Raw genomic sequence first — 22,844 nt, forward strand, 5'->3', positions numbered from 1 at the left:
TAGTGGGCGGGGACTGGAGTCTCGGCTCGGGGTTCAATCTCTTCCCGTGAAGAGATAAAGGACAAACAGACACCAGCTCGGCTGAAAACATGCGGCTGTCTTTGACGTTATTATTGTTTCTAGTTGCGGGGTTATTAAATCCGATCAGCACGTCGGTAAGTCAGCCTGTTTTTCTTAAAGCTTTTTTCTTTTTAACCTGGTAACCACTTGACGTTCGTACACGCACTCACCTTTCTCACTTCCTTATGTGTAGAAAGATCAAGGTGTTTCTTTGAGGTTCAGTCCAGTTTTTGTTTGAAGTAGGCAGTTTTCTGAATGCGCAGTATTTGCTCACTTTGTCAAAGAGCATTCTTCATTTAAAAATAATATGTACTGTTTTCCGTCTCAGACCAAATAGTGAAAGCTATGCAAACACACCATCAATCAAAGTCAGCGTCTTACTTCTCATTTTTTGCGGCTCTTTGTTTTTAAAGTCGCGCCACATACAGAAAAACGGAATTAAATGTCTGTGCACTCAGATTCTTGGCTATATGTAGTAATATATTAATGCAAAAAAAACAAATAAATAAATAGAGAATCCCTACCAAGTAAACTTTGTGAATTATGCGTTATTAAAAGTAATATTATCCACTATGTGTTTGCGTCAAAAAATTCAAATTATTAATTAGGATTGAATTTATATGTGTCCTTCTGCTGCATCATGGTTTTATCAGTATATTGCGACACACATTTTAACTGCTTGTCATAAAGTTTTGCTTTTTACATTTCATAACAGAATTTAATATCTGATAGTGTTTCGATGATACATGATAAGATGAATTTTCCATAAGAAACATGTTGTTTTAAATTATTCCATCATCAATATATGCTACATGTACATGTGTCTATTTCCAAACGCAATTTGGGATTTTTGCCAAACTTGGTGAAGCGCCAAAGTACCTTTATGTGCGTGCAGCTCCAAAACAACTTGTGTATATGGGCGTAAATGGTGAAATAGTGCGGCGGAAATAAAAGTCAGTGGAGCAAATGTAAGTTCAGAACTTGTCTGGATGTGTTTATTTACCTCCATGAGCCATGAGCGGTTTCTTCCTTGAAGGGTGATTGGGTGACGCCTGCCTAATGGGGAAAGAACGGGGATATTTTCTGCTTGCTCAGTCTGGCCCTGTCAAATGGGCCAGAATATTCGCATAGATTTTTATATAAAGAGAGGTTGTTTATTTCAAATCCGAATGGGTTCTTGGAGGTCTCGCACTAGCTTTTGCGATATGCAACCCTGTGACGTTGCCTTTATGTACAACAGTGCTGAACTAAAAACGGATGCGGCTGTCCACAAACAATGTAACTTAAAGAGTTAGGTTAAGGAGAAATGTTCGTGTTGTGTTGCCGTCTAGTGGTCGTTGTTGGTATTGCTTCCCGAGTTTAACCGCAAAAAACGATGTCTCGTAAGCCCGCATTTAATAAACCCATTGAACATGTCACCAACCAACAACGAATGGTGAGAGATTTGGCAGAATTAGCCGCCGCACTGCTCCTATCAAGACATTAGTGTGGTTATTTTCATTTTTGTTGTTGTTTTGACGCTTATTTCAAGTAATTAATTTCAGGATTGACTTGCGCTGATGAGACGTACAACGTTATGTTATTTCACTGATTGATGAGGATTACACATTAAGAGTTTTGTTTTTCTGTAAATTAAGGCTTACATGTTTTGTTTTTTACCTTTACTTGCCGTATGGGTGGAGGAGGGGTAGTATCTTATAAAGTACCTTACTTACGACACTTTATAGATGATAACAATGTTAATGCTTGAGTCATATGGGTTTGGCAGACACAACGTGTTTTTGAGTGTTGCTTCAGCAGGACTTTGTATCATTGACATGATTAATTTCTTTATTGGCCCCTTAAGGAAAACACCTCCATTTGCTAACTTCACCTCTGACAATAGAGCAGGAAACTATACTCAATTGTTTTTCTCTCTCTCTCCATGAAATTAGCTTTCTGGCCCTCCAGAAGACTCTGAGGGATCCGGATATGACCTGGACAGCTCTGGCTCTGGCTCAGGAGAAGAGTCAGAACGGGGTAATTCTGAGAACAATGTTCAGTAGCTATAAAATGTCGTTTGTGCTTTTATAAGGCTGCTCACATTTTATTTCATCCTCTCTAGCTGAAGAAGAAAATGGAAAAGTCCAGAATCAGCCCGACAGTGAAGATGGCAAAAGTTTTGAGGTAAATGCATGAGGTGGAAGCAGGGATACTTTCCATGTAAGGGACATGACATGTATCACTATTTCTGTATGTGGCAGAGCAGGAGACTAACTCGTGTAACTGCCTCTTCTTTTGCTTTAGGATTTTTCAGTCCAGACCTTTGACAGTGCACCCTTTCCTGGAGGATACCCTGAATCGGAACTAGTTCTTTTGGGAAAACCGAAGAGTTTCTTGGACAACAAAGATGCACTCGCAGGTAGTTTGTCAGTTTGGTTCGCAGACGACGCCACAGACGGTACATTTTTTATTGTAGCTCAGTCTTATCTGTTTGTCTTTACAGCCGTTATTGCAGGGGGAGTGATAGGAGGGGCGCTCGCAGCTGCAGTGACAGCAATAATGATCTACAAATGGCTGAAGAAGGATGGTGAAGAACAAAGCCAGGGGCTGTGGAAGACTTCAGATGAAGGTTATCGGAAACCCATCAGGGAGGAATATATTATTTAACCGTCTAAAAACTATTGTACCAACGTTTGTTTTACGTTTTGCATGGTTTCCTGCAGAGCTACTGTAAATTAATCTTTCCTCATGTTTTCTAGGAGGTGGGTGGGGTGGATGTTTTTCTTGCACTAAATGTACCTGTTGTTTATGGATAATTTATTTATATTTACGATAAAATATGAAGAATTGCTTTTAATCAATGGCTGTTTAGTTGCCTATCTTTAACTAATGTATGAGATTGCTTCGCTATATAAAGTGAAAAAAATAGTCTACCAGAACACTGATCAGTGACTGAAGCTTATTTTGAAACATAAACCTGGCTTTAGCATGGGAAATCCACTCTGGGGTTTATATGATTTGATTTACAAAACAACATTTGATTAATTAATTATCAAGATGTACTTTTCAACTGTTTTAAAGTGGCAGCTCTTGTTGCATTGATGCACGCGTTCATGTAGCATTTAATAACAAAAATGACCCACCTTTAAACAATGCAGGCAAAAAATTGTTTTAGCTCTACTCATCCAAAGAACTAGTTAGACGGCTTCTCCGGGGGAAAGCCCACATTTAAACAAAACAATTAATGGTGAAGTGACTCCAGTGAGATGTTTCAGTTTCCTGATCTCAGTGTTGTTGTCACACTGGCTTACAGGACCGTCTGGACTCAAAGTGAACTGTATCAGGATGTTTAAAATCCTGGCTTTGGCCCTGGTGTCACTTTAAATCTTTGACCAACTGTGTTGATCCCCTGTTGCAGCTAAATAATCCACGTTATTTGAGCTATGACGATAGAAAGGTGAGGTTCATTCAAGAGTGTATACGAAGGTAAATGACAGCGATGGAGTAGTGACAGGCAGCTGCTATAACACAACACATAATGTCACCTCTATAAATATATGTGCATATATTTTTGTATTCCATAATTGTTAATAAAGTATCTTTGTAACAATTTCAATCTGTGTTTTTTTTTTTTTTTATTTGCACAATTGACATTAAAGAAGGTAGAATCTATTTACATTTAATCAGAATCAGAGTACTTTATTAATCCTTCAAGGAAATTGTTTTATTTACATGTAGGTCATTGCACATTGTGTGAACTGTATATAGTTCAGTATAGTAGTTCGGATTATTAATTATTTTGTAAATTGCACCATGCACAATATGCTGTAAATTAAAACAAAAGATTGGACAAGTAATAAAGATATGGCCTTCTAATGTATGTATGTATGTAGTAATCACTTAATTAAATGGTCACAATAAAAGATTGCAACTTAACAGTTCAAAAACGGAAGCCATTCTTGTTGGCACTCCACACCAGACCCGGTCATCCACCATCACCAGCATCACCTTCTCTGGCCATGACATCCACCTCTCATCCTCAGTCACAAACCTCGGTGTCAGAATGGACCCTCACCTGACTTTTGAGGCTCACATTAAACACCTTTGTAAAACCTCCTTCTTTCACCTCAGGAATATTGCAAAACTCCGCCCCATACTCGAAAAACTTGTCCATGCCTTTGTCTCCTCCAGGCTGGACTACTGCAACCCACTCCTCATCGGGATCCCAGGCAAGAACATCAAGCAGTTGCAGTACATCCAGAACTGTGCTGCCAGGATCCTGATGGGGGTGCGGAAGTACCACCACATCACACCCATCCTCAAATCCCTCCACTGGCTTCCTGTCCAGTACAGGATTGAATTCAAAGTTTCCCTTCTGACCCACCAGTGCCTCCATGACACTGCCCCCGGTTACCTCAAACAACTCATCACCCCCCTTTCCTCCTCACGCCATCTCCGCACTGGACAGGCCAACCTCCTCCAGCCTCCAAGGACAAGGCTTCGAACCATGGGCGACCGCGCCTTCTGTTCAGCTGCACCCAGCCTGTGGAATACTCTTCCTGTGCATCTAAGGGCACCACAGACTGTGGACTCTTTTAAAAAAAGGCCTTAAGACTCATCTTTTTATAAAAGCCTATTGCTAAAACTGCTATTTTTAATGTCTCTCTTTTTTATTCTTTTATGCTAGTTTTAAAGTCTTTATGTTGTTTTATGTGCATTGTAGCACTTTGAGGTCATTGCTTTGATGTAAAGTGCATTATAAATAAAATTTATTATTATTATTATTATTAACACTTACAATGTTGCTCTTTCTTCTTCTTCTTCTTGTTAATAATATTAATATTTAAAGAAAACGATCTTTTTACGTAAAAAGTCGAAATCATTTTCTCTACGGCTATTGGTTCAAACTCCTGTCAATCAAACGTCTAGTCCCCGCCCCTTCCTCCCCGTCAGAGCGTTTGTTTTTATAGGCGGTGTGCGCAGGTCCTCGCTGAGCTGGTGGGCGTTCCTCCTCCGTGTCCGTTCGCTGACTGTTGATGCTGACAGGATTTTTGTCGTCCTCGGCCAGCTAGCTCTCCCGATGTTTCTTCCTACACTTGTGGAGGACATGCATCACTTCAAGCCCAGTCGAGACAGACTGTACACCACCAGGTGTTGCGGATGTTGCCATGTCCGAACGGGGACTATCATCCTTGGGACGTGGTACATGGTACGTAAGATGGTTCTCGATGGCAGGGGGTTAGCAAGCTAGCGTTAGCTAGCACTGTTTGTCGGTCGCGTTAAGTTAACGAGAACTAATACGTTGCATAATGAATCTCACCCAGACTGCGTTAATGTGCTCTAATAATGTGTTACAATTGTTGTTATGAAGTGAACGATGAGCTATGTGTTGTTTTTTATTTTTTAAAATAACCGTTACAAGTCCCGTTAATGCTAGGGTTAGCGATAGCCTGCTATCTTATCGATTTTGGCTAACTAGCGTAAGTGTTTATTTTTGTTCAGCTCAAGGTTTCTAGCAGACATTTGAGAATGTGTTTAGATAACCAATGCACATGTTTAAAGAAGTGGATAGCGTCTCTGCAAGTTACCAAACACACGGACGGGACCTGAAGGTTTAAGACATGTGACATTTGACTTCAGAAGCGGACATTCGGCTAACTTGCTAGCATAGCTGTAGCCAACTGTAACGGAAACCGGTCTGCACGCTACCGGTGGCGTATAATATATTTAAGTTAATGTTAATAGCAAACACCTAAGCTGTTGGAAGACATTTAAATCGAATAACTAATCTAATGTGTGCACATATATAGCTAATATTGGCCAACTGTTAGCTAGTCCAATGCACATTTTGTTCCTGCAGCGCTCCTATCTGGCCAGCGTTGAATTACTCATCGAGTTAATCCCCTTTCTCTTTCCCTTCATCACGTAACAGATGTTCCACGTTTCGGTGGCGTTTCTAAATCTTAATTTGTTTTTTTTTCTCCCCCCCCAGCTGGACAGTATTTTCCATATTAAAATCAAAACCGGTTTTCTGCATTTCCACCAAAACCCCTCCATTCCTCTGAGATTTAATACTCTCTCTAGCCTGTCAGTATTTGCCATTGAAGGACCAGGTTGGGACATGAAAACAAGCTGATCAGTTGTAGAGTAGAGGTGGGCAATTTGGTTCAAGGACTTTATAATAGATCTGTTTTTATTTATTATTTTCTGGTGCAATTATTGTGCAAAGCTGCGAAGTGGGTTAAAAAGATGTTAATTGTAATTGTAGATGAGATAATTTGGTGGAATAAAGCCCATTTTTTAAATTATTTGTTCAGAAGTCAGGAGGAGAATGAACACTACTACAACTACAATGAAATCTACTACAAATATGTGCAGTGTCGAGCCAATTTTGCATTTTTTTTTAACGATTCTTTCTTTTCTTTTGTTTTTTTGCATGTGAACTACTTTTGCCCTTACCTTTTTACTTTTACTGCTCCTTTGTCCTACTGTCCTTTGCCCTATGCTGCTCTAACGCTGTAAAAAAAAATCCTATGATATAATGTGAATTAGTTGCCCTAGTGGCACTTTGAACCCCAAGCCTTTAAATCGTATTTTTCGTTGATGTTAAGACTGCTGTCAAGGAAAAACACAAAACACAGAACACAACCGTTAACGGGTAACGTCACTGCTCTAATTATGGGTACATGATCATTCAGGTGGGCCGCTTCCTTTTAAAGCTGCCTCTGCTTTAACAAGCTGATGGTGTGTTTGCTTGGCCTGCAACAGGTTTTCCGCCTGTTGCAAAGGCCCGTTCTCCAGTTATAACCAGCACAAGTATTTGACATTGACCCTGAAGTGGTTTCAGTTTGTCGTCATTTGTGTGTCACAGCATTCATAGTGTCTTCTTTGTCTGTATTCAACAATGTGCTGTATCTAAGGAATGCAGCGCCTCACAGGTTGCGAGTGCTGGAGTGTCCTTGAGTGGTCACTCCTCACTACTTCACTCCCACACCTTGACAAAGTAACTAAAAGGGTGATAAATTACCATCTGTGAAGAAACGAAAGCTTACCAGTAAAGTGAGGATTCGATTTACAAATCTGTAGCTGTAAACGCTAATTATATGTCCCAAGAATACTGGGAGGAGACTATTTTTAAAACTTGTTTTTTCCCTCCACTCAGGTGGTCAACCTGTTGATGGGAATCCTCCTGACTGTAGCCGTGACCCACCCAGAGAACGTACCCACCATCGACTTGCAGTACGAGGTCATTGATCATTACTTTGCCTCCGACAGGATGTCTGGTGAGCACTGTAATCTGAATAAGTTTAATGAAACTCGTGTTTTTAATCTGTAATCTTCCCTCTGAAACATCGGTGATAAGAACATTCACTCCGTTGGATTAAGAAGAGCGTCTCAGGCTTTATTTGTTATGAGTTTTTCAGTAACCCAGCTGTTATTCAGTGGTTGAAAATGTGATTTATTTTCCACAGGGAGGTCAGCTCCCCAGTGACGACGATACAAAACAACTCCTGACGACGACAAAACACTGTCGAGCTGTTTACGTCCTGACATAAAAATGTATTTTTTTTTGGGTGGTGCCACTTTGCCTTTGTGTTTCCGCCAGGGTTTATGTTTGCCCAAGTTGTTTGTATGCGCTCAAGCAGAGCTGGCAGGACTACCAGCGTGTGTTTTCTCTGTCTCGCTGGCCCGAGGCTGTTTTGTTGGTTGGCTCGGCGGTGGAGGCCTCCTCGTTTCTCTAAAACGGTGACTCAGCCGGAGAGGACAGGAAATAACTGCTGCGGGTTGACCTTCCCACAGCGTGCTAATGCCGGCGCACAGAGGAGGGCTGTCCAGCGCCTGCAGAGACAATGTTAACATTCAGACGGGCGTAGTTGTCATTATTCCAGACCATTTGTGCAGCTTCATCAATCATTCCACAAACCAGGCCACGTAGAGGTTACGTAACTGGTCGAAAGAACTTGTGAAAATGGCGCCTGGCTTGAGCTGAGTGTCTGAATCTATGAATATAATCATTTTTAAATGAATGATAAATATTTTATTTTGAGAAGTTTAACCGCTGGGTTTGGGGCAGGCAGTTTCAAAATTGGTGGTGATTTTAAAACTCCTGTAGACGTATCCTGACATAAGTTGCCCGTTGGACGATGCTTCTGTACTATCCAGGAATCTCAAGAGATCTTTCTTACCCAAAAACTTTTAATTGAGCTGAGACAAAGTTTCCCCTTTCAGCAGAAGAGATTAAAAGCGGAAATTTGAAGGCCTCACATTTGGGCCTCTGGATATTTTTTAACTGTAAAGACACTTGATTGAGCAAAGTGATACCGAACATAGTTGTTAGTTAGTCTGATTAGAAAAATAAATAAGTCAGACCCTTCCTATCAAAATCCTGTGACTGAATACATTGCAAAAACACCAAACTATACTCAAAAAATAGATTACTTCATATCACAATGAAAAAATTAGTAAGAACTGAAATGCTTAATATTTTCATGAAGTCCAGAGTACAGACTTTTTAAGCTGCAGACACAGACTGCCTCTTTAGATTCATATCGATGCACGCCCCGTCCTCCCTGAGCTCCTGAAAAAACAGGTATTTGTCTGGACCGCAGTGCTGCAGTTGCTCACTCACGAGCAGCTCCGGTGCAACAGGCAGGAGAGACTGAGTGATGGAGAGAGACAGGAGGATGTGGAGGCAGACCTTTTAATTATCCCACACTTGAGTTTTATTGACTCGTCTCTGACATTACACAGCCGAGATGGAGAGGCTTCATGCTCCCCAGAGCTGACATTTAAAATAGAGTTCGCTGGAGACAACGAGAGAGGGAGAGAGAGAGAGACGCCCTGGAAACACTTCACCGTATGCAAATTACAGCTGCTCCTGAGAGCACAGGGAAATATCCATTCATCCACATGCGCTACACACTGACAGATAAGACGAGTGCTGTACTAAAATTATAAACCAGTGTTTTGTCTTTCTCGCTTTTCCCTCACACAGAAAATGCCTGTGTTGGATTCGCCATCTCTCTGTTGATGCTCACCATCAGCGCGATGATGGTGTACGGGGCCATCACTGTAAGTGTGCACTGTGGATACAGTCCTTCCTCCTCCTTCCTCCTTTTTTTTGACAGCATGTGCTATATTTAAGGCACCGTCGTGGTTCCGTATGCAAATGTGTAATCCCAAAAATATACACGCACGAAGGAAGCAGCTTTCAAGTTGTTTATAAATAGCACCAGAGTCTAGAGGTAAGTCAGACATCCTGACGTAGTGGGACTGTTGTTGTGTTTTCACCGCCTGTTATGTTTTTTACCTCACAAGCCGCCTGATGGCATCTGGACTAACAGGTTTGACAGCATTTTGACGCTGCTAGACGGAGTCACAGTTACAGTATGACTCTGCAGGCTGGGTACACCGCATGCCAAAAGTCTGCGCAAGAGTTGTGCTTTATCTGTGTAGTGTGTATTCAAATGTAGCAGAGACCTTTTTTTTCCCCCAGCGTAGCGCGGCAAATGTCCCTTCTAGAACGAAACAAAGAAAGAAAGAACTCCCGTAGAGTTTCTTGTGACCCAGATGAAGGACCATGTTGCTGATTTTAAACCTTGTCTGCGTGTTTTGTCACTAATTCGAGCTAATATACAAATATATTGTGACATCTGTCCCTGCTTCTGAAGGACAAACCACGTCTGATGTCACAACCTGAGCAGAAGGAAAATGTTTTTGACAGGAAACCAGAGAGTAGAGTTTTAAACTTGAGCCAAAAACCTAAAACTTAAGTTGACTTGAATTCACTCATTCCTCATGGAGCCTGCTCTTCTTGTTGTCTCACGTCTCTACTTGAAAAATAAATGTATCAGTCGCTCTCATTGGTCGTCGCCTCAACCGACTGTCATTGCAGCAGCTTGCAGAATTTTATTCGTGTTCATTGGTCATCACACAGCTGCTAGTCTTTTCTTTCTGCTCAGGATATGAGTTCACCTTCAGCTGCCCGCATGTAAGAACGTTAATCTGAGACAAACTGTCTAGAGATTGGTTCAAGGTTCAAATAAGCATCATGGTCCGTCCAAAGCCGAAATCAAGATCTCTCCATCTGAGTAATTTTTTTCTTCATGTGTTTTCCTCAGCACCGCGACGGCTGGCTCATCCCGTTCTTCTGCTACCAGCTGTTCGACTTCGCCCTGAGCTGCCTGGTGGCCATCAGCTCCCTCACCTACCTGCCCAGGATCAGGGATTACCTGAACCAGCTGGTCAGTTCAACGTCTGATCGTGCTGTTGACATTATCTTGCCATCAGACTGCACCCCTCCCATGTTTATTCTGCCACAAAGAGTCGCCGTGACGCCTGACTTGGGCTGCACCTGAAATCACGCACTTGTTCACTTATTTGTTCCCTGGGATTTTGTACGCTAATAATGATTCAGAATGGTCACTGACTAAATAACAAGAGTCTGGGAACTGCATTTTTGAAATGTGACTTTTTTTTTTAAAACAAAAATAAATACTGCTATAAATAACTGCTGCTGCATCAGCCCCATGTCCCACTGGAGATTATGAAGGCTTGAGTTATTTCATGTTGATATAATGACGGCACGTTTTCATGGCACACGTGACTTGTGACCGTAGGGAAAGCAGAGATGTGAATTAATGACGGCTGCGTTCGTCTTGGAGGAGGTTCTGCTGTGGGGCATGCTGGGTCGCTGTCATGACTTCCAGGGATACATCATTAATTCACTTGTGTTTCAGTTCAATTCCCAACTGGGACAAGTCAAAATGTCTGCAGTGAATGAGGTGGAGCTGAATTAAATGTCTGCTCTTTTCTTCCTCAGCCTGACTTCCCATACAAGGATAACCTCCTGTCTCTGAACTCCAGCTGCCTGCTGCTCTTCGTGCTGGTCTTCTTCGCCTTCCTCATCGTCCTCAAGGTAAAACTATTAGTCAAGTCACAGAAGCATGCTTTATATAGTGTGTTCATTTAATGTGTTTCCTTCAGACCGCTCTTGTTCAAGAAAATGTAACGCGGTAGATTTAGTTTAAAGGGAAAATATCCAACATTTTCGCGTATGTGGTTATTCAACGTCTCAATGAGAGTTCGATGAGGCTTCTTTAGATCAGTTTTTTTCCACCTTATTTGAGCCAAAGTACTTATTTTTTTTTTTCATTGAAAAAATCACAAGGAACACCACCAACTGAAAATGTTAAAAAAAAAAAAATGAAACTCTGTAGCCTATATTAACAATATAAAGTCATTCTTGTCAGTGTGTCTTGAATAAGAATCAAATAAACACACAGAAAAAAGTCTTATGATCTCTCATATTTCTACTTATTCTGTGTGAAACCTGGGCCTGTTTGGATGAACACAGCTCTTGGCCTATAGGTACACAAATATGTATATATGTACACAGACACTTGACACTTGACGCTTGACAATGGCATATTTTTACAGATAATAATTAATTCGTTTTCAAAAAAATGTTTTTTTTTTTAAGAACAATTAGGTGAAATTGCATAGTTTCCCACGGCACACCTGACGATCTCTCAGGCACAGTGGTTGAAAAACACTGAGCTAGATGACAAAGAACATAGACAAGCCAAAGCGAGTAGAGCTCCCCCTGGTGGCTGACTGCAGTATAGGTCATAAGCTCCGCCCCCTCCATGTTAGTGGATGTGGACTTGAGTCGAACTAAAATACTAAAATAAATGTCAAATAAATTTTTTTTTTTTGAAGCATGGTTTCTGTCATATATTGATGAAAAATTGATGTCAAGTGCCAATTTTGCTTGGATAAGTTTCGTTTTAGTTATTTATTTGACGCTATATAAACACATAATGGTGACTACCAGTTGCCAGTAATCCTTGTATCTGGTGGAGGTAGAGCAGAGCTCCACTCTCGGACCGTACTGCGCAGACTCACAAGGTGGTGCCGCCTGCATCCCTGTGAAAATTGTGGTGACACATTGTCCATGTTTATACAGTCTATGACTAAAGACTGGCATTAGGGGAAAAGGCTGCTCTAGCTCTGTACATGTACAAACACAGTCTTCTCTCTGATTTCCAGGCTTACTTGATCAACTGTGTGTGGAACTGCTACAAGTACATCAACAACAGGAACATGCCAGAGATCGCCGTTTACCCTGCTTTTGAGACCCCTCCCCAGGTAACAAACACACTCAGACGAGCAGGCCCTGTTAATAGAAAGACACGCTGGTGCTGTTATAATGTGAAGAATGTAGTGCTGTTAAGCCAGTAGGCGGCTGTTGCTCACATGCCACAAGCTCGTCATGCTTAAAGGATGGCGTGTGCATGAAGTATAACTTAATAATACTTTATAATGTTTGGAAGAAACAGTTGTTGTTACTCATTATGTGTTTTTATTGTCTTTTCAACATGAAATGAACAAAAAATCGGGGTTAAAACTAATAATTTCTACTGTTTGTCACTTTTCTGTAGGGAAATAAGTCAAATAAAGGCAGCACACGTATAGTTTCAGTGACTCTAACTAGTTGTCATATTCTTCTTCTTCTTTCTTCTTCTCTAGTACATCCTGCCCACTTACGAGATGGCAATGAAGATGCCAGAGAAGGAACCACCTCCCCCTTACATGCCAGCCTAAGCACAAGCCCTGTTGCCAAATCATGCCCACACATTCTCACACACACACAGCCATCATATGCATTCCTACATTGCCTCACGAACCCTTTCTGAACACCATTACGCCCTTAACCCCCCGACCCGACCCGACCACCTGACCTACTGTGTACGTGCAAGGCCACTAGAAGACGTTCCTTCCAGCCCTCCTTCTGTATTTGTAAAGAGAGAATATAGAGCATCCTGGAGATGTGAGAGCAGAACGGTGGGATGTTGAGATCAGTGTGAAGACGAATGAATGCAGTGTTTAAAAGCGAAAGAAGCTATCCCCTCCCTCTTCCCCCATATCCTTTTTTTTTTAATGTCTTAGTTAAAGGGATATATGTGAAAATAAATAACTTGAAATGCTCTCATCAATCCAGCACCATCTTATCGATAGACTGATATGTGAAGTGTAAAAAAAAGAAAACAAAAAAAGAATGACAATCCACTTATAGCTCTTATTGTTGAATTGTGTTATGCTTCCCCCTAATTATTAATAAGACTATTCCTTGTCAGTCTTGAATGGAGTCTGTAGCACTTTTTGTTGTCGGTTATTTATTTAGTTTCACTGTGGTTCAGTTCACCAACCACCAATCCAGATGTCGTCACCGCTCTCTTGACGCCCTGATGTGCACGCAAAGCTAGTCAATTTCGATTTGTTATTTTTTCTTTTTTTTTTCTTTCAGACAGAGTGAGAGGAAGCAGAGCTCTGATCCTGGATCATTTTTCTCTGCTTCTTTCTCACCTTCTTTCTGGAGCAAACAGCTAGTCTTGTGAGCATTAGTTGTTGCATGCTTATCAACGCTCCTCCCTCCCCCATTACTTTAGTGCTAATATGATTTTAATCCTTGTGGAACTACATTTGACTTCAATAAACATTTCAGAACATTTTGTGTGTTCTTGTGTTTCTTTGTTCGCGTCAGATCATAGGCTGCATAAATATGGACGACGTGTCGGCAGTTATTTACTGACCTCCTGCGATGCCCAGCATGTTGTAGGCCCTGAAGAGAGACTGGCCGGCCATTGTTCCTAGCTTGGCATATCTTGCCCTCGTCCTCTCATTAGCCTCCTCGATGCCGTCCTCCCAAGGGACAGTGAGCTCCAGGAGAATGATCTGTTTGGAGGCTTCTGAGATGAGCAGCAAGTCTGGCCGCAGTGTTGTAATAGCGACACGAAACTGTTGTTGTCTCTAATTAGAATAAGAAAAAACTTTATTTGTCCCACAATGGGGAAATTGCAGTTTGCAACAGCTCACAGAAAGGGCAGAATAAAAAATAACGAGCAAAAAGAGTAGCTTATAAAAGATAAATAATGAAATAGAATATGATAAAAATGTTGCACAGACTGGTGTCAAACTGCTGTTATGAAGTTTTTACAGCTTGTTTTGTAATAATATTGCACGTATATCAAGAGTGTTCGTTGTGGAGCCTAACAGCAGCAGGAAGGAAAGACCTTCTGTATCTTTCCTTCACACATCGAGGGTAATTTGTTTCTATTCAAGACTCACACACACAGATGACACCGTGTCCATCCAGCTGTTGGATAAGTTGGCCACAGTGTGTCTGTTAGAAAATGAACTGAACCATCAGCTGGGATTAGATTTGTTGTAGCCATGACGCTTCAAGATCAGCAGGGGGCGCCATCCTCCTTGAGTTTGCCATGAGTTAGGTGACTGACTGATTCTTGTCCTGAGCACTGGTGGACTGAAATCCATCCTGACCAGCAGCATATATGATTACAACCTAATAAGAGAAGCTGCAAATTTACTAGAACACTCTGTCAGTCAGACAAATCTGACCGATGCTTGGGGAATGTTTATATCCTCACGGTTTAGCTCAAGTTAAAAACAAGTTGAAATCTGGAATTGATCGACTACTAAACTCTGAAATCAATATTGTGGCTGCTCCACTAACTGGTCTTGTCATTATTTTTTGCTAAAATGCAGAGATAAACGTATCGGTTCAGACAAAAACCGGAAGTTAAACTGAATAATTAAAAGATTAAATCACCAATTAAAGACAGTGAGAAGTCTGAATGTGAACTCTTCAAATACCCACTTTTCATTTTGTGAAATAAAAGAAAAAACATTAGGAACATTAATTTGTACTGTAATGCAGCCAACCCCATTGAAGAACAGTCAGGCTAATCTAAATAAATATTACATTCACAACCCAGAACTATGTATGGACAAAACATTGGGGGGAAAACAATACATTTTGTGGCCTTAAAAAACAGAAGACTGGGGCAAATAGCACCAAATCATTGATCCTTAAAAATAAAAAAAATCACAGATGACAACTAAATCTCTTCAGAAGTCCTCCAATCTTGCATATGTCCATAATTAGTGTATTTTATCCCAAAGAATGTAAGAAATTGAAGTAACCAAGAACTTTTAGTTTTGGTTATCTGGCCTTAACAAGGAAATAACAAAGGAGACAGAAGGAGAGAGGGGGAAACAGTCGTTTTATTCACCCTCCTCTTCACTCCACACCCTATAGAGTTCACCTCGTCCTGCAGGTCACGTCCCACTTCTGGATTGGACGGACACTTTTGACGCGTTCCACCGAGACCCCTTCATATGTGGGGGTGGTCGGACCCCCGCAGAGAGAAGCAGGAGACAGACGGATCCTCAGACACAGAGAGGAGACAGAGGCCACAACAGCTCGTCAGCGTCCTGACACGATGAAGTCTTCGGTCTGCAGCCTGCTGTACAGCGCCGCTCTGCTGCTGTCCGACGTCCTGGCCACATACCACCACCACCAACACCACCTCAGCCCAGGGGACCCCCAGCTCATAGCTGCACAGAGCTACGCTCAGACCAGAAATAATGGAAGACCACCGTCCAGGACCCTGAATCCAGCAAGTGAGTCTTTTAAAACACTGATATCACTTCTGCTACTAGATTAGAAATGCAGCAGTGTGAAAACAATGAAGTGACTCAGTTACATGAAGCTTTTGCTGCAATGCAGAGAGAAATATTGTGCTTTTAAGACATAAATCATTTCCTAAACATTTAGCTGTTTGCAGCGTTTTGATCTATGGGAAAAACTGTGTCTACCCCTTTGATTTTAAATAGTAATATTTATTTAGAAATACAAAGATAACATTAAGAAGAGTGTGAAAAATGGATGCAAACTAAACTGTATATAAAGTTGAGCTTCACCTTAACCATGCATTCATGCATCATTAAATCTAATTATACAGTTATGTAATGTAAGGAGAGAAGCGTTTTCACATTGTTCCTCCACAAATGATAAACATGCATTAAAAGGTTAATCATTTTTTAAGGATTCATCTTAACCAATGAGCTCACAGCATTTCTTTGCATTGTAGCTGCAGCTGTAACTTGTCAAATGAAATCAGGGGAAGTCAAAAAGTACAATATTTCCCTCCCGGATGTGGAGAAGCAGAATTATAATAAACTACCTGAAGCTCTCTAGCCACATTAAATTTCTGATTTGCTTACATGACATTTTAAGCTGGACTCTTAAAGGCTTGTAGCTATCTTACAATCGTTTATTCTAACAGGATTGTACCTTCTTTTTTTTTTTCTCAAACACAAAATGCATGAAATCTCAAATCTGGACTGGGGCGTTTCACAAGCTCTTTACTGTTTAATCCCCGCTTGTTCGAAACAACCCAGGTGGCTGCAGACATCACGCTCATGCTTCCACTAATCGTTTGTCAAAAAAAACAAAAAAAAACAAAAAGTGATTGTTGTATATTTCACTACAACTTAATGTCAGCTTACTCTACTTTCCTGTTCACCTTCCACCCAACCTACTAATGTTCTCTATCACTTTTCCTTTCTGGCGGCCCTGTAGTTCACAGAAGTGATTACACGTATAGAGGAGGGTATCACTACCACTACCAGCCACCAAGGATCCCTCCACCGGTAGTGTATCGACCCATTCCTCTATCTCCGCCGGTGACTTACCACAGGCCCTCAGTCCCCATGCCGCCCTATCACCACAGATTCAATGGGCCGGTGGTGCCGCACATGCATCACATATACAAAGGTCCGTCTCCACCAGTAGCTCACCACCCCCATCACGGGGTCAAAGGGCCGTTCCCTTACAGAGTGAAAGGCCCGTGCCCGACAGAGTCAGAGCCGACGGTAGCGACGACACCCGCGGTGCACCTCCCTACCGTCTTTCCAACTCTGCCAGAGCCGACTGTGCTGCCAACTCTGCCGGCGACTACGGCGGCGCCGGTGACGACCGCCATGCCAGTGGTGGTGACCCCTGCGGAGACCGCCGCTCCCGTGACGCTACCGGTCAGTACCCAAAGCGGCTTCGTCACCACCGTCAGTCCTGTGGAGACAGGTAGAAAATTACCAGTCAGGTTTGCTTCCCAACCCAAACCAATGCTCCTCAATGCTTTCCAGGTCTGATCTGTTTGTTTGGAAGAGTTATTTAGTTATTTAAAAGATTTATGCCACTATTATGTATGTAAGGTAGAAGCAGCAGGTGGTTAGTCTGAGCTAAAACTCAAATTTTACTTAAAGAGGATCTGAACTACAGAAGTGTAGTCTGGTATATGTGTATGTGATTGGACGGGCAGGGGTCCTAACGCTGTCTCCGTGTTTAGATGTAATGTCACTTTTCATTTGTCGGCATCCTTTTCATTCAGGACAATGTGATGAAAGGATACAGCATGTCTCCGATGGACTGTTGACTCTCTGAAATGATCCGCAGTATGTCGTGACGCATACACAATCATTTCACCACTGCACCGATGCACAACAGATTCATTTTGCTCCAGTGGGAACACGTATTGTGCGTCCTTAAGTGTTCTTTGTTCTGTTCTGAATGATTAACTGTGTCACTGGGAAAGAACCCACAACATGCTGTGATGTTTCTGTGAGAGTTTGAATGCTCAACTGTGTTTTTTCGTAAATGGATTTAACCCTACCATGGTTTGGTTGATCACCAGAGACAGACTCTCAGTGCAGGAGCCGGCCCCTGGACCTGGTCTTCATCATTGACAGCTCTCGCAGCGTGCGTCCTGGTGAGTTTGAGAAGGTCAAAATATTCCTAGCCAACATGGTCGACACGCTCGACGTGGGCTCGGAGGCCACCAGAGTGGCGGTGGTCAACTACGCCAGCACGGTCAAAATTGAGTTCTTCCTGAAAGACCATTTCAGCAAGCCTGACCTGAAGAAGGCCATCTCCCGCATCGAGCCCCTGGCGGCCGGCACCATGACGGGCCTCGCCATCAAGACGGCAATGAACGAGGCCTTCACCGAGCAGTCCGGAGCCCGGCCCCGCTCCAGGAAAATCTCAAAGGTGGGCATCATCGTGACAGACGGGAGGCCTCAGGACCAGGTGGAAGAGGTTTCCGCCGCGGCTCGGGCCACGGGCATCGAGATCTACGCCGTCGGCGTGGACCGTGCGGACATGGCCTCCCTGCAGCAGATGGCCAGCATCCCTCTGGAGGACCACGTCTTCTACGTGGAGACCTACGGGGTCATCGAGAAGCTCACCTCCAAGTTCAGGGAGACCCTCTGTGGTAGGACAAAGAGGGGCCTTCAAGAGCTTTTCGCACCATTAACCCTGGCTCTAGTTCCACAGTAAGGGGCACCTACAGTCTACATGAGGGGTGTTGTTGCAGAATGTGGATCATATAGTGTCTGAAGTGAATCATTCACTCTAAAATCCTGAGAAAAAATAAAAAACCCACCCCCACATGGACTGCAGATGTCGGCTCTAGAGCCCGCTTGTAGTTTTAAACCTGTGTAAAGTTTTAGAGCCGTGCAGCCCTAAACTTTCAGCTTCTTTTATCAAAGCAAAATATTGTATAAGGTGATTGTCGTGATGATTTGTTTTGCAATCAAAGCATCCCCATGCTTTGAACTGATGTCTTTGTATTTTGAATGATTTAAATGTGCAGTAAAACCTCACCTTTTCAACAATCGGATAAATGGAGTTGTAGGTATATTCTTTATCTGGAATCTGTGCATGCACAATAAACTTAAACACCAGTAACTAAAAGAACTGTCCTCAATTAGGTCTGGTTTTGGATAGCTGAGGTTCTGCTGCAAACTTGCTGTCTGATGTTTGTCTTGTCCTCTCATTTGTGAAATCCCGTGTCCATGTTTTGTGTGTAACTGTCTTAATAACTGTCGTACTTCAGGGGTTCTGTGATTTTACCTGTGTTGTCCAACACACAGCAGTCCACAAATGACCTTGGCTCAGATGTGGTGAAAGTGTTTGACCGCACGTTGAAGCACAAGTACAAGAAACCTTTGCAGATAAAGCACACGCTACTAGAAAAATCTCTAAAAATTAGCTGAGAAATAGCAACATGTGAAGTAAAATAACCAGTTTTACTTTGTTTTTTGCAGCTTACGCTCTGTTTAAAAGCGCAACCTTACCTATCACAAGCTGCCGCACTGCTGTACGCTATAGCACATGAACCTGTACCCATGCTGCCATCTTGACAGCGCCATCCCTTAATCCCGGCTTATTCTAGGTCTGGACCCCTGTGCCATGGGACATGACTGCGAGCACATTTGTGTCAACAGCAACGCCTCCTATTACTGCAAGTGCCGGAACGGTTATATCTTGAATGCGGACAAGAAAACATGTGCCCTGAAACGTAAGAGTATACCGTATGGATTCCCGCAGCTTTTTGCTGTCATACTAACGCTGCTCAAGAGCTAAATGTGTAAGAAAAAAAAAAGAAAAAGCAATTAATTTTTGGCTTCTGAGCAGGGCCTCACAACATCACAACCAACGGGTGCCCACCTCCTGATTCTGTAAATCACAATTTTTACACTTTGTTGGACAATTATCGGGTAATATTATAGAATTTATGTCTGCGGCAAATGGTAAATTAATACTTTTGTACAGTTTGTACTTATTAACCTGTTTTTGTTTGGGCCTAGTCTGAAAAGGTTGCGTGGGTGGCATCTCTGTGTGTGCTTTCTCCCTATATGTACATGATCTGTGAAGCTCATGTGAAATTTGCTTTGTCCCGGTGAAGAGGTGAAGGTGGAGGTGGTGGAGGACCCCTGTAAATGTGAAGCCAGGCTGGCTTTCCAGAAGCAGACGCAGGCGGCCATCCAGCAGCTGACGGCCAAGCATATCCTTTGTGTTGCTTCAGATGGTTTGTTGTAAACAGAGCCCGCAGCACGTTTGACTGTCATTTAACAGAGCGCGCCTCGACAGAGTTTCCTTGACTGATCCAACTAGCCTCCGTGTCTGGGAGGATAGAGCGTCTGGAGAACATGGTGGGCCGAGTTTGAAGCTGAACGCAGCTGTAAGTGTCGACGGCCGTTTTCCCCCGAATGATTGGTAGTAAAAGCTTCCCAGAGGAGACCTCACACTGCTTGACCCGACATTTGTTTATTCCTCAGCAGATGAGGCCGACTAGTTTCCTTCGCCGGACTGCTGCTACACTGACATCTGCCCTCCTGTAGCTACCGTACAGGCTTCAACCAGACACTGAGCCGAGCAGTGATTCATAGACTCAGGTTGCTGACTGTTAACGCAACAATATCTGCAGTTATTATTATTATTATTATTATATTTTTAAGAATGCTGCAAATACTACTTATACTACATGAACATAATATGGTTATTTTATCTCCTGTGCTGGATTATATAATACATTTTTGTACAAAGATGGATATTGTATATAACAGTTTTTGTAGTAAAACGCCCTATAATTAATATTATTACTCTTTTATAGTCGTAGTTTTAGGTATAAAGTATTTTTTATGTATTTTCTTTATAGTAGCCTTTATATTACCGTGTATGTACCCAAGCCTGTGTTATATTTTAAGGTTAATAAATGTTCATCTTCTGAATGTTACGAGACGACATAATGTTTATTAAAATCTATACGTGCAAAAAAAGTAATCACAAAGACGTCTGTTGTTGTTGTATTTTAACTGTGTCCGTCAGAGAACAACAGTCTCATCTTAACACCACACTTCTAAAGCTTCTTTTAGAGCTAGAGTTGCATGGTAAAAAGTAAATTCACTGATTACCTATCAGTTAAAAACGTTTCTATTCTAAATTCCTTTGTTGATATGTAAGAAATGTTGTGTTTCTAAATGCGCTTTTCGTATTTTATCCTGTAATAAACTATATAAACATGGATTTTCTATTTCTTTTCCTTTCTTTTCTTTATTTTTATTATTTAAACTTGATGTTGATTATAAAATCCCACAATTCAGGTCAAATCCCATCAATAAATATAAATGATTGTTAGTAATAAAGGTGGTACAGTGGTACAGAGGGTTTGGCTACGACCCTTTTTGTATGTTCTCCTGGTTGTAGGTGTCAATGGTTGTTTGCCTTTCTGTGTTCGCCCTGCGATAGACCTGCCACCTGTCCAGTAGCCTCCAAGGACAAGCTGTTATGGATAATAAACGGACCATCATTATGATAAATTGCATGTTCTATATCTCTAGAAGAATATTAACCATGTCGTGGCCTCTGTGAAGTTTTCAGGTCCTTGAACGTATTTGGGAAACTATGCTACATATCTACACTAGAGGCCTTATATCATCCCATCTTTCATAACTGTACATGTCGATGCCACATATGTATTTCTATGTCAATATGGAAAGGTAAATATAATGATGGAGCGCTGACATTTCTCTTAACAATGTGCTATAATTCACTTTGGCTTCACGAACCGTTTGGACGTCTGAGGTCACGAGGAGATCGCTTCCCGAACCTGAATCTTTTATACTCGACAAGAATACAACATAAAGCTCAATTAAAACTGATGAACTGGGCTTTGAATTGATAATATAATCTGAAGTGTCATCGTTTCCTGAGGCGGCATCTGTTTTTGTACTCTTTGTCATTATCTCTTTTACACCTTCTGCGTTGCCAAAAGAAACAACACACGGGGGTCACCGCGCGACCTCTGGAATGTGTCGGCTTATTTGTCCGAAACAGCGCCGACAACAGAGCTTCTCTGTCTGCCGTGTCCGTGTGAGGCGGAGAGTCAACACCCCAACGTTTACCTCTAGTCTGGTTTGGATCCTCTCCCTCCGTCCTTTAACCAGACAGCTGTTTTATGTTTGTTTGCTATTTCAGTTCATGGTTACCACACACACAGCACACACACGGGCACGCAGGCCGTCGGAGAGGTGAGCCCAGGGAAAGGGATGAATGAGACTCACAGGCTTCTGAGAAGTGGAAAAGACACATCAAGTGTGGTGAAATACATTCTTCAGTTCAACAGATTTTCTCCAGTACCCTTGTGATGTGCAATGAGGAATGTCACAAGCATGTTTTAGTTAACCACTTGTGGTTGTGTAAAAAGGAAAATAGCTATAATTTCGTGTAATGTTTTCCTCAGCTGTAGGATAGTTTGAGTGTTCTTGCTGAAACTTTGATGATTACCACCTCTCTCATATATTTGTTTATCAGTTATAAAGATACCAACCTGCTGCCCATTAGCATAGCTTAGCATAAATACGGGGGACAGGCTACCAAAGCCTTAAAGGGGAATTACCGTTTTTTTTACAACCTGGACCTTATTTCTGGCATAAAATACGATTGTTTACTCACCCATATAACTTTGGTGTCATTTGGACGATATTTAGATCCAGTGGAGTGCCGCGTATATCCATATAGTGGGAGTGACTGGGGCACCGAAACGCAGGCTCTAAATAACGCTACACATCTGCCACAAAACTCGTTCATTTCACCAATATTTTGTTATGATACGCTAGTACTATTCCCCGTTGAGTCCAGAGGATCTAAATATCGTCCGAACGACTCCAAATGACACCAAAGTTACATGGGTGAGTAAACGATCGTATTTTATGCCAGAAATAAGGTCCAGGTTCTAAAAAATGGTAATTCCCCTTTAAAAGCTAACTAATAAACTAATAAACATGTTAAAGCTTGTTTCCTTCCCCTGTGGACACACTGAAGCTGACATATTGTGCTGTGTTAGGCTGGTTGCCTGGCGACGTCACCGTGACAACAAGATTCCAGGAAGTCACTTCATCTGCAGGAAATAGTGCATGTAAACACTCCTAAAAACACAAAAATTACTGTTTAATTTGTTTCTATTTTTTAAATTCATGTAATAAACGTAGCAACACATGCGGTCTTACAAAAATATCTAGTGTCAGCGATGACTGGTCACGTTTATTCTAACCCGAGAACAAAACTTTGTCGCTTGCTTCGGGCTCCAAATAAAATC

General features: G+C 42.0%; 3 protein-coding genes across 3 annotated transcripts; all 3 read left to right on the top strand.

The window, feature by feature from the left end:
* LOC311499133 (uncharacterized protein) lies at positions 1–3,618 on the top strand. Its single transcript, XM_084560006.1, has 5 exons — positions 1–155; positions 1,995–2,079; positions 2,165–2,226; positions 2,347–2,461; positions 2,546–3,618. The coding sequence occupies exons 1-5, from the start codon at positions 90–92 to the stop codon at positions 2,707–2,709; spliced, it is 492 nt and encodes a 163-aa protein (XP_084416132.1). The 5' UTR covers positions 1–89; the 3' UTR covers positions 2,710–3,618.
* A 1,418-nt stretch (positions 3,619–5,036) lies between these two features.
* On the top strand, positions 5,037–13,571 carry laptm4a (lysosomal protein transmembrane 4 alpha). Its single transcript, XM_084560218.1, has 7 exons — positions 5,037–5,251; positions 7,205–7,325; positions 9,038–9,114; positions 10,164–10,286; positions 10,865–10,960; positions 12,094–12,192; positions 12,574–13,571. Exons 1-7 carry the CDS (start codon positions 5,123–5,125, stop codon positions 12,646–12,648), a joined length of 720 nt encoding a protein of 239 aa, XP_084416344.1. The 5' UTR covers positions 5,037–5,122; the 3' UTR covers positions 12,649–13,571.
* Positions 13,572–15,252: 1,681 nt separating this feature from the next.
* Positions 15,253–19,914, top strand: matn3a (matrilin 3a; the record flags this gene model as incomplete). The annotated part of the gene is made up of 6 exons (XM_084560378.1): positions 15,253–15,528; positions 16,490–16,990; positions 17,601–18,176; positions 19,140–19,265; positions 19,653–19,760; positions 19,862–19,914. The coding sequence occupies exons 1-6, from the start codon at positions 15,348–15,350 to the stop codon at positions 19,912–19,914; spliced, it is 1,545 nt and encodes a 514-aa protein (XP_084416504.1). The 5' UTR covers positions 15,253–15,347.
* Positions 19,915–22,844: the final 2,930 nt, after the last annotated feature.

This window comes from Chelon labrosus (genome assembly GCF_963514085.1).
Source record: "Chelon labrosus genome assembly, chromosome: 14".
NCBI classification, from domain to species: Eukaryota; Metazoa; Chordata; class Actinopteri; order Mugiliformes; family Mugilidae; genus Chelon; species Chelon labrosus.

Coding starts and splice junctions, on each gene's coding strand:
- laptm4a (XM_084560218.1), top strand. CDS start 5,123: ATGTTTCTTCCTACACTTGTGGAGGACATGCATCACTTCAAGCCCAGT. Junction 5,252..7,204: donor TCCTTGGGACGTGGTACATG/GTACGTAAGATG, acceptor CCCTCCACTCAG/GTGGTCAACCTGTTGATGGG. Junction 10,961..12,093: donor CCTTCCTCATCGTCCTCAAG/GTAAAACTATTA, acceptor TCTGATTTCCAG/GCTTACTTGATCAACTGTGT.
- LOC311499133 (XM_084560006.1), top strand. CDS start 90: ATGCGGCTGTCTTTGACGTTATTATTGTTTCTAGTTGCGGGGTTATTA. Junction 2,080..2,164: donor AGGAGAAGAGTCAGAACGGG/GTAATTCTGAGA, acceptor CATCCTCTCTAG/CTGAAGAAGAAAATGGAAAA. Junction 2,462..2,545: donor CAACAAAGATGCACTCGCAG/GTAGTTTGTCAG, acceptor TTGTCTTTACAG/CCGTTATTGCAGGGGGAGTG.